At 44.8% G+C, this 15980-nt stretch overlaps 1 protein-coding gene across 1 annotated transcript in view; it reads left to right on the top strand.

Moving 5' to 3' along the window:
* The window catches only part of LOC115096851 (stimulated by retinoic acid gene 6 protein-like), a 225523-nt gene that overhangs the window by 21921 nt on the left and 187622 nt on the right, over positions 1-15980 (top strand). The window contains exons 3-4 of the mRNA XM_029612056.1: positions 309-409; positions 7606-7736. Coding sequence (XP_029467916.1) covers positions 309-409; positions 7606-7736 — 232 coding nt within the window. The remainder of the gene's footprint in view (positions 1-308; positions 410-7605; positions 7737-15980) is intronic.

The following is a 15980-nucleotide window of genomic DNA, read 5'->3' on the forward strand; positions in this document are numbered from 1 at the left end:
GCTGCCCCTGACCCCAAAAGAAAATAGCTTTTGCAAAGTAAAGAAGAGGAAACCCAGGAATACAGAAAGAAAGATCACAAAATCCCAAAATGGATGAAAATTGGTAGAATAGTACTAAATATTTAGTTGGGACCCTGAAGCCCTCTTTCATTATTCATCCTTCACTTTCCATCACCTTGTCTTTCTTCCCCAACGCAAAAACAACTTTGATTGCATTTCCACTTTGAGCACTCGTGATCCTGCCAACCACATGATAGGAACTGGTATGCTTTTGACAGAGCATTATTCAAACTCACATTCTCTTGCAGGTTTTCATCATTTTGGTGCTATCATTCCTGGAACGACGATTAAACAGACGATGGATTGATGCGAAGTTCTATCTATTGAATGGACGCTTTGGAATTGTTATGTAAGGCTGTTTTATTTTGGGGTTTGTTTTTTTTTTTAATCTATATATTTGTGGGGCAATTTTCAATTAGACATACAGCTGCAAACTACATGGGTGCTTTTAATGCATGCACTTTACATGAATTTTCAAATAGAGGCTATCTGCATTGGTTCTGTTTGAAAATTAGTGCATGCAAAATCTGTGCATTAAAAGCAGCCACCTACTTTGTACTTATTTGAGCAAGTGGTTGAGCGGGGCAAAATAGCACATGTATATTTAAAAATTGAATGCATACATACAGGTGAATCCAGAACCAGTGAGTTATGCATCTCTATCAGAAGATGGAGATGGAGTAAAGCTGACATCATGGTATATATACCCCTGCAGTGAAATCAGCCCACAAGTATTCTCTGCAAACGCCAACTGTGGACAAACTAACAAAACTTGATTATTAATAGATAACCATTCCAGCACTCAGCCAACAGGAAAATACTAAGCTCAGACAAAGAATATATTAACACTAGTCTAGGGACTGGAGTAACTCTTTCCAGTAACCCCTGGATGGGAGACAACAATCTAACCTCTGCCCATGACACTGCCTGAGCCCTAGTGGAATGAGCCTTAACCTGACTAAGCAATGGCTGCTCAGCATCCACATACGCGGCCCTCTGAGTTCTTATCAGATTTCAGACACAGCTGTGTGGCCTTCATTCTCTCTCTCAGGCTTTAGTATAAGTTAATTACCCGTTTTCTCATCATAGACTTAGTGTATAACTAAATAAACAGACTCCTGTTCATAAACATTTCACAGTGCAAGACAGTAAACAGGAGTTCAATCATAGGTTGGCTGTGGCCTTCAAACTAGTTTGTGTCATGGTGAAAACTCTGAATCCATACGGCCTATCTTCTATATATATCCTCAGCAAAAATAACAAAAAATGACTCCAACAGGCCTCTTAAAAATCTTTTTGAAGATATGATACAGAAGAGGGTAATGCAGATACATTAAGGCCTGCAGTTATAATTGTATTACCAAAACTGGGTAAAGAACTTGATAACTCGGCCTCATATAGGCCGATTTCCTTGTTAAATATTGATATAAATATTTTTGTGATATTAGAAGCAAATAGATTAAAGCATGTTTTGACAACCCTAATATTTAGTGAACAATCAGGATTTGTTTTTGGCAGGCACTCCAACTCAAATATTAGAAGACTACTTTTAGCTTGGAAATGAGTACATAAAAAAGTGCATGAACAATTAGTTGTCAGTTTTGACGTGGAGAGATCTTTTGATGGGGTTTCTTGGTCCTTCTTTCAGTGTATCTTACAAAAAATGGCTTGTCAGGTTTCATTTTAGATGCGATAAAGGTACTCTACATTTACCCCTGGCTTATATCCAGGTGAATGGTACAATTTCAGATTCTTTCTCCCTATATAGGGGCACAAGACAAGGTTGCACATTGTCATCATTATTGTTTATATTGACCTTTGAGCCGCTAATTCGTAGGATAAATCAGGAAAAATGTATTATGGGTATTCCTATTGGGAATATGGAATCAGAGTTAATGCTTTTTTTCAGATAACATACTAGTGACACTATTGCATGCGAAGCAATCTCTTCCCTGAGTCTTAGACATAACAGAATGTGGAAAATATTCAGGGTTAAAAGTGAAACTCAGAAGGTTTGGACATCACGGGTCGCCTTAGAGAAGGTTGGGATGCATTTCCACTAAGGGGGGGGGGGGGCAGGGGAAAAATTAAATACTTAGGGGTACTGAATCATCATAATCCTAAACAGTGGTACAAATGTAACATCTGACCCCTCGTTAGAGAATTTAAGCAAAAAACAGACCCAGGGGACATAAGTGTGCTGAAGCAGAGGCCAGAAGAATGTTTGAGAGTGAGATCCTGTGTGTGTGAAGAAGAGAGAATCAGTGTTTGCATGTGTGTAAGTGAGAGAGTGTGTGAAAGAGTGAGAACCTGTATGTATATGTAAGGGAGAAAACGTCAGTGAGTGTGACAGAGCTTATATGTGCCTATGGGACGAAGAGAGAGTCAATGAGTGTAAGAGATCCTGGGTATGTATCTGAAGGAGAGTGAGTCAGTGAGTGATGAGAGATTCTGTGAATGTGTGAGGGCATCAGTGAGTGTGAGAGAATGTGTGTGAGGGAGCATGAGTCAATGAGTTTGAGAGAGATCCTGGGAGGAGGAGAAATGAGAGAGAGAGTCAATAAGAGTCAGTGTGTGTACGAGGGTCAGTGTGTATAAGAGATCCTGTATGTGTGTGGGAGGGAGTGAGTGTGAGACAGCCTATATGTGTGTGACGGAGAGTGAATCAGTGAGTGCGAGTATGTGTGGGAGAGAGTCATTGAGTGTGAGAGAGTCTGTGTGTGAGGATGAGAAAGTCTGAGAGAGTCTGTATGTGTGTGTGATGCATAAGGGGGAGAGAGCAAGTGAGTGCGGGAGAGCCAGTGTTTGTGTGAGTGAGGGCCAGAGTTTTGTTTGAGTGGGTGAGTGAGAGAGAGCCTTTATGAATGAGAATAAATTGAACATATAAGAAAGTGTTTGTGAGTGCCTGTATGCTTTTGTGTGAGTGTGTGTGTGTCTGAGAGGGAGGGAGTGCGCATATGTGAGAATGTGTGTGTGTGTGAGAGAGAGAAGATAAAGGGGCAGATTTTCAAAGGTTACACGCGCAACCTGAGAAAATATGCCCCTGTGCACACCAAGCATATTTTGTATAGGCTCGGCAGCGCGCGCAAGCCCCGGGACGCGCGTAAGTCCCAGGCTTTCAAAAGTGGCCGGTCCGGGGGGGGAGGTCAGGGGGCGGTCCGGGGGCGTGTCCTGAGCCCTCTTCCGTTCCGGCCGTGTTGTGGGTTGGCGCGCTGCACAAGATACGCCTGCCTCTGGCAGGCGTAAGAAATAAAATAAGGTTGGGGGTATTTAGGTAGGGCTGGGGGGATGGATTAGATGGGGAAGGGAGGGGAAGGTGAGGGGGCCGTAAAAAAGTTCTCTCCAAGGCCGCTCCGATTTCGGAGCGGCCTTGGAGGGAACGGGGACAGCCATCGGGGCTCCCCTTGGGCTCGGCGCGTGCAAGGTGCACATGTGTGAACCCCTTTGCATGTGCTGAGCCTGGATTTTATAACATGCGCGCATCAGGGTTGCGTGAACAAATCTACGCCCGCACATAAGTTTTAAAATCTGCCCCATAGTGTGCACCCTCCCTCTCCCCCACTAGTCCATGATGATCTCAGATGACTAGAAATCAAAAGTTCCCAGGTATGGAGTCCCGGAATATTTTTTTTTACCTCTTTTTGAATTACTGAACTTTATTTGATATGTGAAATGTTTGAAATATTTTATTGGTGTTTGGTACATTTTTTAAATTTATAATATGAGTTGTTAATTATTGGGTGTTATTCTTTTCATCAGCTCTTTTGAAATATTTATGAACCATATTTAATATGGTTTAACTGTTAAGACATTTTATATTTCTTGGCCTTATTGTTTTGTGAGGAATGGTGATGTTTCTTTTTTTTCCATTCTTGCATTATATAAGGAGTCTGGCTTGTGGTTTCCAACTTCACTTTTCTGTTTATACTTTATGGTCTCTATATTTTATGAGGATCTGTCTTTTTTGCATGTGTGACCTAGGTGCATTATTCTGCTAGTATATAGTTTCTGTGTAGGGATCTATAGCAGTCTGCCTTGTTCGGTTTCCTAATAGGAGGCGTATTGTTGTTTTAGGGCCTAATGTAATATTTTAAGTATTGTCTTTTCTTAGATAGGATTTTTACTTTTTGATTGCTGGCAGAAAGTGCTGTTTTCTTTGGGAGGTTTACTATAATGTTTATAATTCAGTTTACTCATGGCTTTCTGGTGGCCAAGTCCACACCAAACACACGTTATAATAGGCCTAATATCTTATGGGTTCCAAGTGTCTTTTTTGCAGGATTTTCTGTTTGGCACCATAGTAGTGCATGTAAATATAATATACATGTTGTACGTCATATTTTTCCTCAGAAGACTGAACTTTGAAAGTCTTTTTCCATGTAAAATCTGTTCTAACTGCATAATTTTAAATGTGTGTGTGAGGGAGGGAGTCATACAAGGCTGTAAACTTTGCCTAGGACACTTCATACCCTTGCACCAGCCCTGTGATGGCAGGGTGGGTAAAGGGGTTTCATATTAGATTAAAAAAACAAACAAACAAACAAGATAGTGGAAGAAACTGGTGATTGGTTGCATGTGGAAATATGTATAATCATTTACCCAAAGCAGAGGAATCTCAACTGGGCAGACTGGATGAACCAATTTGGGTTTCATCAACATCATCTGTATTTTACTATGAGACTGACCACTGGCTTAAGAAATAAACAGTAATGAGGCAAAATAGATTAATGAGTTATTAGAAAGTTTGTACAGTCTGAAAATGACAAGTATTTGTGATTCTTCAAATCAAATGCACGTTTTCCTAATGATAGGGGTGGCAGTTGTTAGTTAATTGTGGGGTCGATTTTAAAAGGTGCGCACATGGACGCGCCAATTTTATAACATACTTTTAGTCTATAGATTTATTTTATATTTGTCTGGCAATGACCTTCAAAATACTACCTATATTTTCCTAGTTACCTACCTTACTGACTCTTGCTTTGAATTAAATTCCTTCTCTATAAAATCTATAGCAAATTACTCTTACCAAATACAATTACCATGTAAAATCAAAACACATAAAACCAAACAAATACAGATAAGGTCTGGTAAACAGATAAGGTATAGTAAGGTAAATGGATAGTGTATAGTAAGGAAGTTTGAGGTGCACGCACTGTTAGGCACGCGCTTCCGGTCCTCTTCTGCTGCAAGGGGTGCAGGGCCTCTAGAAGCTGGGCCTGTGGACTTCAGAGCCTGGACTACTTGCTGTGACCCCTGGAGTCCTCTCCCGGGGACTGCTGGGAACAGTATGCAGATGAGCCTTCTGATCCTTTTTGGGCTGCAAGGAGTGTGGGGCCTCTGGAAGCTGGATCCCTCACTGTGACCTCTGTAAATTCTCCCAGGGGCTGCTGGGAACTGTATGCAGTTGAGACTTCTGGTTCTCTTCTGCTGCAAAGGGTGCAAGGCCTCTGGAAGCTGGGACTGTAGTGTTTGAAGCCTGGCTCGCTCACTGTGACCTCTGGAGTCCTCTCCCGGGGGCTGCTGGGAATGGTATGCAGATGAGCCTTCTGGTCAAAGCATCATATTTCAAAGCCTTTGCTAACATACAGTAAAGTTATTGCACAACCCATGAACTGAACCAGCAAGTGTGGGCAGCAGGTATAATTATTATCCCGATGCTGTGGTAGAAACAATGACATACATTGTTGGTTTAAGTGTAATCATCACTTTAAAAGAAAAAACATACAATGAGGTTGATGTACTAAAATGCGGAAAACTATGGAAATGCTGCTTTGCATGCTTAAAACACTAAATAGTGTGTGTTATTTGTGATACTGCACACTGATGCTTTAGCTCATGAAGCACCATTTGCAAAGTTTTTGGCATTAACAATGAATAAAATTTTGCACATAGTTTTCCGTTTGTGCAATCTTATTCAAATAAATAGTTCCTGAGCTGCTGTGATGCAAAATCATGCAAAGCTGCTCGATTACATGTAGCACTATTTGGCTTCAAAGGTCAAATTTGGCCAAAAATAACTACATTTCATAGAACCAAACCTCTTAGCAAATGTTTCTATTGGACTTATAGCATACAAGAGACGGTAGACAAATTCTGCAGGCTAGTTTGCAAATAATGCATTTAGGGGTCGATTTTAAGCCCTGCGCACGTCCATGTGTGCGTGGTTCCTGGCGCATGTTATAAAATACGATGCCCGCATGCACATGAGTACTGGATTTTAACATCCACGTGTGCATGTGCGGATGGCCCGTGACTCAGGCACAGGGCGATGTTCAAATTACGCACAGCGACACGCTCACCCTTTTTTCCCAGTTCCCTCTCAGTCTGCTCCAATTAAGGAGCGGACTAGGAGGGAACTTCCCTAACCCTAACCCTATCCCTATCCTTCCTACCTCTTCCCCTCTCCTCCCCAACCCCTAACCTAACCCTACCTAGCTCCAATTTTTTTTATTTTTATACTTACTGCTCCTCGGGGTCAGAAGTAAATCCCGCGAGCCGACCGGCTGCCAGCGTGCACTTCCCCGGGATAGCGTCTAATGGTGCTGCCCTAGCCCACCCAGACCCCGCCCTTGGCCCACCCCTTTTGAAAGGCCCCACACTTCAGCATGTAACAGGGGTTATTTGCGTGGCCAGGCCCTGCCAAAAATGCTGTGCCCGGCCACGTGCACAGCTCCCGTAATTCATGTGCACAGGGCTTTTAAAATCTACTTGATAGTGTTTTATATTAAGTAACTATCTGTTATTAATTAAATGTAAGTATCTAGTATTATAGTACATGAAAATGTACTATAAAATATCAGTTCAGCGTGACTGGAAAAGTAAAACAAAAATGCTGATGTTGACCTCTTTTTGGGATCGAAATGTAGGTTTGTTACCCTGAGGTATAGTACAAGTTGAAAGGAAAAATAATCATTCTATATTAACTTAATTCACACCACTCATGATTTTATTAACCACTATCATGTCCCCTTTCAGTTTTCTGTTCCAAAAGATAAAGAGCGCTAACCTGTTTAGCCTTTCTTCATCTCCCTTAGCATTTTTGTTGCCCTTCTCTGTACTTTTTCCTGACACTTTATTTGCTTTTTTAACTGCAGCTGAACACCGAGTTGAGAATTCCAATGTGTTGCCCACAGTGACTCCATGGTCCTTTCCCTGAGTGTTAACCTCTAAGGTAGAACCCAGCATGCTGTACCTGTAGTTGGGATTCTTTTCCCCTTAAATTGCATCATTTTGCACTTGTCTATATTGCATGTCATCTGCCATTTGATGTCCCTTTCTTTGGTCTCGCAAGATTCTCCTGTAATATCTCACCATCACTCCTTGCCTCATGTACCAGTATTTGAAAACTTATAGGACTATTTGGAGAAGGAAAGTGGCAAATGCATTGGTATAAAAGAAATAGTAGGAGGGAGACAGTAGAAAATTAGTGCTGTATCATGAATTTCTCCAAAAAAGAGAAGAGTGGATGACTCCATTGTGGTGTACATTGAAATAACATAATTGATCAATTGAGGTGATTAAATAGCTAATTTTTTTTGTTGTCAGACCCTTGGATTTCATTGGAACATTCAGCAACAGATGTTCATTTGGATTTGCAATTGGAGCCATAGCTAATAAGGTTGTGATCCTGTTCTCTGGAGACTATTTGCCTGTACACCTTCCAACATGGGCCAAAGGTATGTACATATTATCCTTCATTGCAGCAGACAAATTTTTTATACACTTTTTTTTTTTTTTTTTACTGTTAATCTATATTTCAGCTGTGAATGTAACAACCTGAAATCAGAATATTACAAACATTTCTCAATCTTCATTTTTGTAAACATGATGCCCGTGGATAATAGCTATTGTGTGAAAAGAGCAACATCATCAAATCTGACATTTTTATGAGATGCTTGTGTGCCCCCACCTCCATCGTCCAGAATATGAATTACCCCTACGCTTGAGGTGAGAAATTATATTTCTCCTAGGACAAGCAGGATGGTAGCCCTCACATGCGAGTGACATCATCAGATTGAGTTCGGCACAGACAACTTCTGACAAAGTTTCTAGAACTTTGACTAGGCACACTGAGTATGCTCAGCATGCCACTATCCACGCATCCATGCAGAGTCCCTCTTCATTCTCTTCTTTTCCGCGGATTGCCTCGCGATTGTGGAGCTCATGCTATTTTTCCTTCAGGAAATCCTAAATTCGAGTTTTTCTTCTTGCATCTCCCATGCCAGGTCTCTCAAACTCTCCCGGCTATAGTTAGAGTCATTGCTGTAAGTAAATCGCGTTTTTTGCAGTCAATTACCGACTATGCTGTCCCCGGTGGCCGCTGGCCATTGACCGCTTGGCAGGTATTTTTCTCGATGGCTTCCTCCAGGTTCTGCCGCTGCCCCAGTGCCCTCGGACCATGTCCATCACAGACCCCCATGAGGTCTGCATCTTGTGCCTGGGGGCATTGCATGATGTGCACAGCTGTTCTTTTTGTGCTCAGATAAGCCCCAAGGAACATCGAGCTTGCCTAGATAAGATGGACAAGTTATTTGGCACCAGGAAGTCTGATCCCTCAGCCTCGGTGTCAGGTGCATCAACACCTCACGGCAAGGAAGACCCCGCAGGTTTTGAACCCATCTTGTCCTCTCCTTCACCAATTCCCCAGCTAGAGCTAGGTGCTGGGGATTAAGCTGTATCCATCTCTTCCTTTTCTAGGTCTGGATCGTCACCATCTCAGCACTGAGGAAAGACCAGGCCAAGCACCAGGGGAAACCCACGAAGCACCAGCATTGGTCACCTTTCTTTCATGGCTCCAAATTTGGAAAGGCACCGGCTTCATCTGCGACACCCCTGAAGTGGCCCTGTGCCAACGAGGCATTGACACCCTTCAAGGCTGAAGGCCCAAGGCAAACCCCACCGATATTGGTGTCTGGTAACGATTCCCCTCGGAGCTCTGAGGGGACCCAGGTTATACCTCCTCCTCCTCAAGCTGTACTGTCATCCATAGCATTCAAGGAGGTGTTAGAGTGCAGGGTGCACCTAGTAGTGGGACGAGCCCTCCAGGGTATTGATCCACCAGCCCCCGGAGCTGGCAGAGGCATTGCTGGAGCGATTGGACCTGCTCTTCGGTGTTCTGCGACGCAACCCATGCCCATGCCTTGGGAACCCTCACGGCTGCGAGGTGCTCCTTTGAGGCCGCGGTTGGAGGCCATTCCCATCGCATATTCCTCCAATGAGGAAGGGCCGTCAGCCCTGGTGATGCGTCCCCTTACTGGTCTTGCGGCCACCAAGCCTTGGATTAACTGGCCCCTTCACCGGTGTCACTAGGGAGTGAGGCTGACGCTGTTACGCTCGTCAATCACAGACGGCTGCGACTACTATTGCTCACCTCTTGCCTTACTGCACTGACTCCGTTGGGTAGACTTGCAGCCTCCGCCAGCTATTGCCGGCCTGCCTGTCCCTGTTCCCGGCCTCCCTGGATGGCGTGGACGCCTCTGAACGCCATCTTGCCCTCGGAGTTCCTTAGGCGTGCACGTGCACTCTCGGGCCAGTCTTATGCACGCCATGGCAGGAACCTTGGGGGCGTCCCCCCAGATGATGTCATTCATTGTGGACTCTTAATCCAGCTGGCCCTGTCTGCCTACGACTTGGCAACAAGTTTCCTCATTGCTGAATCCGCTTTGCTCACTACGGACTTCCCGTTCCAGCTCCTGCTTCCTCGGCGTGAGATGTCTCAGGGGCCCTTTCCTCGTCTCTGGCTATCTGCTCCTTGGAGGGCCTTGCGCCTAGGACCGCTCCCTGCCCCTTTCCCCAGGGCTTCCTCTGGAACCACTCCTACTTCTACTGTTAGTACTCCGCTTGCGGGCCACTACCATATCATCTCTACTGAGGAACCCTCATCGGTGTACCCCGCTCTGCGGACCATTGCCGTATCATCTCTACTGAGGAACCCTCGTCTGTGTACCCCGCTCTGCAGACCATTGCCGTATCTCTTTGGGTTTACCCCACTTCACAGACCCCGTGGCACCTCTGGGTCTGTGTGACTTTCCTGATACACTCCCCGCTCCGCGGGCAGTGTTGCTCTACTTCTCTCTGCTCTCTCTCTCTCCAGTACCTTCTGTTCTACGCACCCAGCAGCTGAGACCTTGCCTCCCGACGGTGAGGCTCACGGGGCTCCTCCCTGTGGGCGGTACCATCTCTCACCTCAGCCCACATACCCACAAACCCAAATTTGGAAAGGCATCGGCTTCATCTGCGACAGATTGCTAAGTCCATGGACCCGGCACAGCTCTCAGCGCTTCAGGCCATCCCTGGCCTGGACCAGTGAATTACAGAACAGCAAAAGATTCTGGAGACTTTGGCTAGCGCCATTAATCAATTGAGCAATCAGCTGGACTCCACTTCAGCGCCTGCCAAGCCAAGCCTAACTTCACATGCGTCACCATTCTGGCCTACAGTGCCCTTGCCGGCACTCCCTCATTTCGCAGGTGACCCCTTGTTGTGTAGGGGCTTCTTTAACCAGTGAAACATGCACTTTTCTTTACAACCTGCATATTTCCCTGATGTAGTTTCCAAGACAACATACATCTTGTCCCTTCTGGATGGAAAGGCATTGGCCTGGGTGTCACCCCTTTGGGAATGGATCCGATCCTCCACGACCTGCCGACCTTCCTCACTCTATTTCGCTCCGTATTTGACGACCCAGGTCAAAAGGCCATCTCCATGGTCTACCCTCCTGCATCTGCAACAAAGTTCTAGATCTCTGACTGATTATGTCACCGAGTTTAGGTCTCTCTCGTCTGAATTGCACTGGGATCTGGGCTGCCTGCATGCTGTATTCCTCGAAGGTCTGAGCCCACTTATCAAGGACAAATTAGCAGCACGAGAACTCCCTGAGGCATTGGATTCTCTTATAAACCTCGCCGGTCGCATTGATCGCCTTCTACATGAGCATTCGCACAAGGCCAGAGGATCCAAGAGGATGGCTTCAGGTGCTCAACGCAGCCCGCTACTACACTTAGCACCAAGGAAGAGGAACCCATGCAAATGGGCCGTAGTCATCTATCCTCAAAGGAGAAGCCTCACTGTCAAAGATCTGGTCTTTGTATGTATTGTGGTCAACCGGGTCATGCAGTACTCTCCTGTCCACTCTGTCTGGGAAACTCCAGGCTTAGGTTCTGCCGGAGGTCTTCTCCTAGGCCTGACCTTACCCTCTCCTCCATTAACTCTACCTGTCTCTATTAATTCGGACGCTCAGGAATTTCACACCCTGGCATTGGTGGACTCTGGGACTGGTGGAAATTTTATCCTAAGACAACTTGTGGGACACCTTCGGATTCCCTCCATCCATACACCAATGCCATTACTCTTCTCCTCCATTCCTGGCGAACCGTTACCAGGCAAAGTTACTTTCTCCATGGTCCCCATCCGACTCCGCACTGGATCTCTGCACATGGAGACCATTTCCTTTCTGGTACTGGACAAGGCTATACACCTTGTGGTCCTTAGACTGCCATGGTTGAAACTACACACTCCGCAACTCGACTGTAGCACTTTACAATTGTCCCAATGGGGCAACTCTTGCCATAAAAAGTGCTTGGAGGTCATGTCCCCAATACCTTGCCTAGCTACAACGACATCCCTTCCGGGTCTCCCGCTGCAGTACTCCTCCTTCGCGGATGTGTTTTTGAAGAAAGCTGAGGACACTCTACCTCCTCACTGCTCATTTGATTGTGCTATAAATTTATTGCCTAACACTGAGCCTCCCCGAGGAAGGGTCTACCCACTTTCACTAACAGAGACAAAGGCCATGTCTGAATATATACAAGAAAATTTGGCAAACGGCTTTATTCGGCCTTCCAAATCTCCCACTGGAGCAAAACTCTTTTTTGTGGGGAAAAAGGACAGCTCCCTCCGGCCATGCATAGATTACCACGGCTTAAACGAGATTACCCTGAAGGACCGTTACCCCTTGCCATTAATCTCTGAACCTTTTAACAGGCTCCAGGGGGCCAAGATATTTACCAAATTGGACCTCAGAGGAGCTTACAGTTTGGACAGGATACGCCAGGGCGACGAATGGAAAACCACGATGGCCATTTTGAATACCTGGTAATGCCGTTTGGCCTCTGCAATGCTCCAGTGGTGTTTCAGAATATAATGAACGAGATCTTCAGAGACATGTTCTACAGTTGCGTTGTGGTCTACCTGGATGACATTCTGATATTTTCATAACACCTCCAGAGCCATCACCAGGACGTCGCCAAGCCCTGCAATGCTTAAGGGACAACGAGTTATATGCCAAGCTGGAGAAATGCTCTTTCAACCAGGAGTCTGTCCCTTTTCTAGGCTATATGGTCTCAAGCCAGCGTTTCCAGATGGATTCGCAGAAGACCAAGAGTATTCTCAATTGGCCTCAACCAACGGGCCTTAAAGCGCTCCGAAGATTTATTGGTTTTACGAACTACTACAGGTCATTCATCCATCATTATTCAACACTGACTGCCCCACTCACAGCCATGACTCATAAGGGAGCCAACCCCTCTCAGTAGTCACCCGAGGCCGTGACTGCCTTCCAGGAGGAGGCGTTCCTACAAGAACCATGCTTGCGTCACCCCAACCCCCGACGACCCTTCATCATCAAAGTAGACACTTCGGACGTCAGTGTTGGTGCGGTACTTAGCATTCAGCCAGTTACACCTTGCACCCGTGCTCCTTCTTCTCCCAATGCTTCTCCCTTGGCTGAGCATAATTATGGAATTGGGGACAAGGAATTATTGGTGATTAAACTGGTCTTCGAGGAGTGGCGGCCCTGGCTCGAGAGAGCGCAGCATCAGATCACGGTATATACTGACCACAAGAACCTCGAGTTCCTGCACCATGCTCGATGCCTTAATCACAGGCAGGCCCACTGGTCTCTCTTTTTTACTCGGTTCAATTTCCTACCAAGATGCTGACCAGCCAATAAGAATGCTCGAGCCGATGCACTCTCTCATTCTTTTACCACAGAAGACATTCTGGATATTCCCCGGCACATCATTGATCCGACTAAAGTTTGTTTGTTTGTTTGTTTATTTATTTATTTTTCTATACCGACATTCGATTTGACATATCACATCGGTTTACATATAACAAGATTTCTAAGGTGAGCCTCTTATGACATGATACAGTATAACCGCTTAATTGAGTAACTGGTTGCATACATATAAATGTTTTACAAGAAGATAGTAATACACTATAACGTGCTTAATTGCATAACTTTATACAGAATATATTAAGAGATAACTTAACTATGTACAGTCTCCTCTCTACCACACTCACAGTGCCATCTGGGAAGATGGTGGTTCCCTGACCACTTCGAAGGAAAATCCACCGCTGGGCGCATGATTCCATGCTGGCAGGCCACCCCGGACAAGCTAGAACTCTTTCCAATCTCCAGAGATTCTATTGGTGGCCAACCATGAAGAAAGATGCTCAAGCGTATGTGGAATCATGTCCCACTTGCGCTTGCAGAGGCCGCTGGCACCCCGTCCTTGGGGTCTCCTACAACCCCTTCCTGCACCTAGTGAGCCATGGACACACATAGCCACAGATTTCATTGTGGACCTACCTCCTTCCAGTGGCAACAACACTATTTGGGTTACCGTGGACTGATTTTCGAAGATGGCTCTCTTTGTGGTGTTACCTGGTCTTCCTTCAGCCCTGGAATTAGCAAAATTGTTCATTCGCCACATCTTTCGCCTCCATAGACTCCCGAGACACATACTCTCTGATCAAGGTGTTCAATTTATGGCCAGGTTTTGGAGATCACTATGTAAAAAATTCAATATTGCCTTGGACCTCACATCGGCCTATCACCCACAGGCCAATGGTCAGACAGAAAGGATGAACCGAATCCTGAAACAATTTCTTCGGGCATATGTGAACTCTCAGCAGAATGACTGGTCTGACTTTCTACCCTGGGCCGAAATCACCTTAAACTCCCACCAGTCTTCATCTACCGAGTCATCACCCTTTCAAGTAGTATACGGACACCAGCCTCTGCCTCCTCTTCCACTACCTCTGTCTATGTCTTCTCCGGCGGCACAGGCTTCTGCACAAGAGTTGATAAAACAAGAGGGTAGGTGATCTAAAAAAGCCGTGGGCACAACACAATGGATTAGATGCCAAGAAATGTCCATTTAGATACTTTATTCTGGAGACTCGTTCAACTGATAAAAAGCCCGACTCAGGCCGAGTTTCGCCCCCACACCGGGGCTGCCTCAGGGGCTAAAACACATAAATAAACAAATATAACTTGAAAATAAAGGACATACATAAATCATATATAAATAATTAAATATACATTAAAATGGTAACATATAAAGTGACCTCACTCACAAGGAGCAAACAACGATCCTAATTATGAACCTATCAGTCACAAACAAAAGGAATCGGCTTCTGCATCAAAATCTTGTACCATCCAAATCTTAAATTGTATTTTTAAATGTTAAAATGAAAAACGGGATCGCATCAGCAAGCCTTTTGACGACGTGCCTGGTGTTACCAAGCCGTCCGGTCTTATCTATCATTTGCGACCTGTTTGATGGAAAGTATTTAGAAGATGTTCTTGCTTCAAATTACTCAGATCTATCAAAGTGCTCAAATAGCCCTGAATAGAGTCTCATTGGTATTCTATCCGTGACCCGACAGTGGCCGTGTTTCACAGCGGAGCTGCTTCTTCAGGAGTCATATATCTCAACAGAAGCTATAAAGATGAAGAGTATTATTAACACACTGTGATAAAATAGAAATTATAATACTTAGCTTCGGATGGGATCGGCACCTACTTATACGGGAACCAAGTCTCCTTCAGTCATTTCTTTACCAACGCCGGGCTAGAGACCGCTTCAAACTCGTCTCCAGGATTAAATAGCCCGCTCTTTTCTGCGAGCGTCATGACGTATACTGACGTCTATCGTTGCCATGGTGATCCAGAATGCTGGGATGGTCATCTCGGCTCTTACCCTACTGTGTCAATCTTAGATGAAGATATTTAATTCTAGCGTATTATTTAAACCAAATGGTTCCACAGTGTTTAAATAATGAATCCACCATTGTTCAGTTTTAAGCAGCAGCTTGTCGAAATCTCCCCCTCTCCACGAAGGAATCAATTGTTGTAATACGCAAACCTTCAAATCATCAAATGAATGTTGCTTTTCTATACAATGCGGTACTATAGGGGCAGTCAAACGACTTACATTCAAACAAGATCTATGTTCTATTAGTCGAGTCTTCAGAGATCTTTTTGTTTTGCCCACGTACCACAGATTACACGGGCACTGAATAATGTACACCACCCCAACTGATTGGCAATTAGTGTTGCTTTGTAAAAAGATATTTCTATCCAATCTCTCAAAATGCAATACTGATGTGGTGATCATTATGTGGCAAACTGTGCATGATCCACAACTAGTGTGTAAACCAGAATGGCCTCCCAAGGGGCGGAGAGATGTATCTGAATGTACCAGCTGATCTTTCAAATTAGTGCCCCGTGTGAAGGCAAATCTTGGTTTATTTTGAAGCTCAGTGTGCAGTTGTAAAATATGCCAATTATCATTAATGATCCTTTTGACTTTTGTCATCATTGATGAATATGGTAGGACACAGGTAAGAATATCATCCCTCCCTTTATCTTGTGGTAAAAATAGCCATTCTCGGTTAGTGTATTTTGCTCTTTTATACGCTCGCTTAATGCACCGGGTTGGGTACCCTCTATCTTGAAAACGTCCCCAAAGTTGTGTGGCCTGACGCTGGAATTCTGTTGTCGTTGTGCATAACCGCCTGATCCTGAAAAACTGACTTGTAAGCAAATTTTCTTTTAATGCTCTTGGGTGAGCACTAGTGAAGTGTAACAATGCATTGCTTGCTGTCGGTTTCCTGTATAGTGTGGTATTAAA

The sequence above is a fragment of the Rhinatrema bivittatum genome, chromosome 1 (genome assembly GCF_901001135.1).
Source record: "Rhinatrema bivittatum chromosome 1, aRhiBiv1.1, whole genome shotgun sequence".
Taxonomy (NCBI): Eukaryota; Metazoa; Chordata; class Amphibia; order Gymnophiona; family Rhinatrematidae; genus Rhinatrema; species Rhinatrema bivittatum.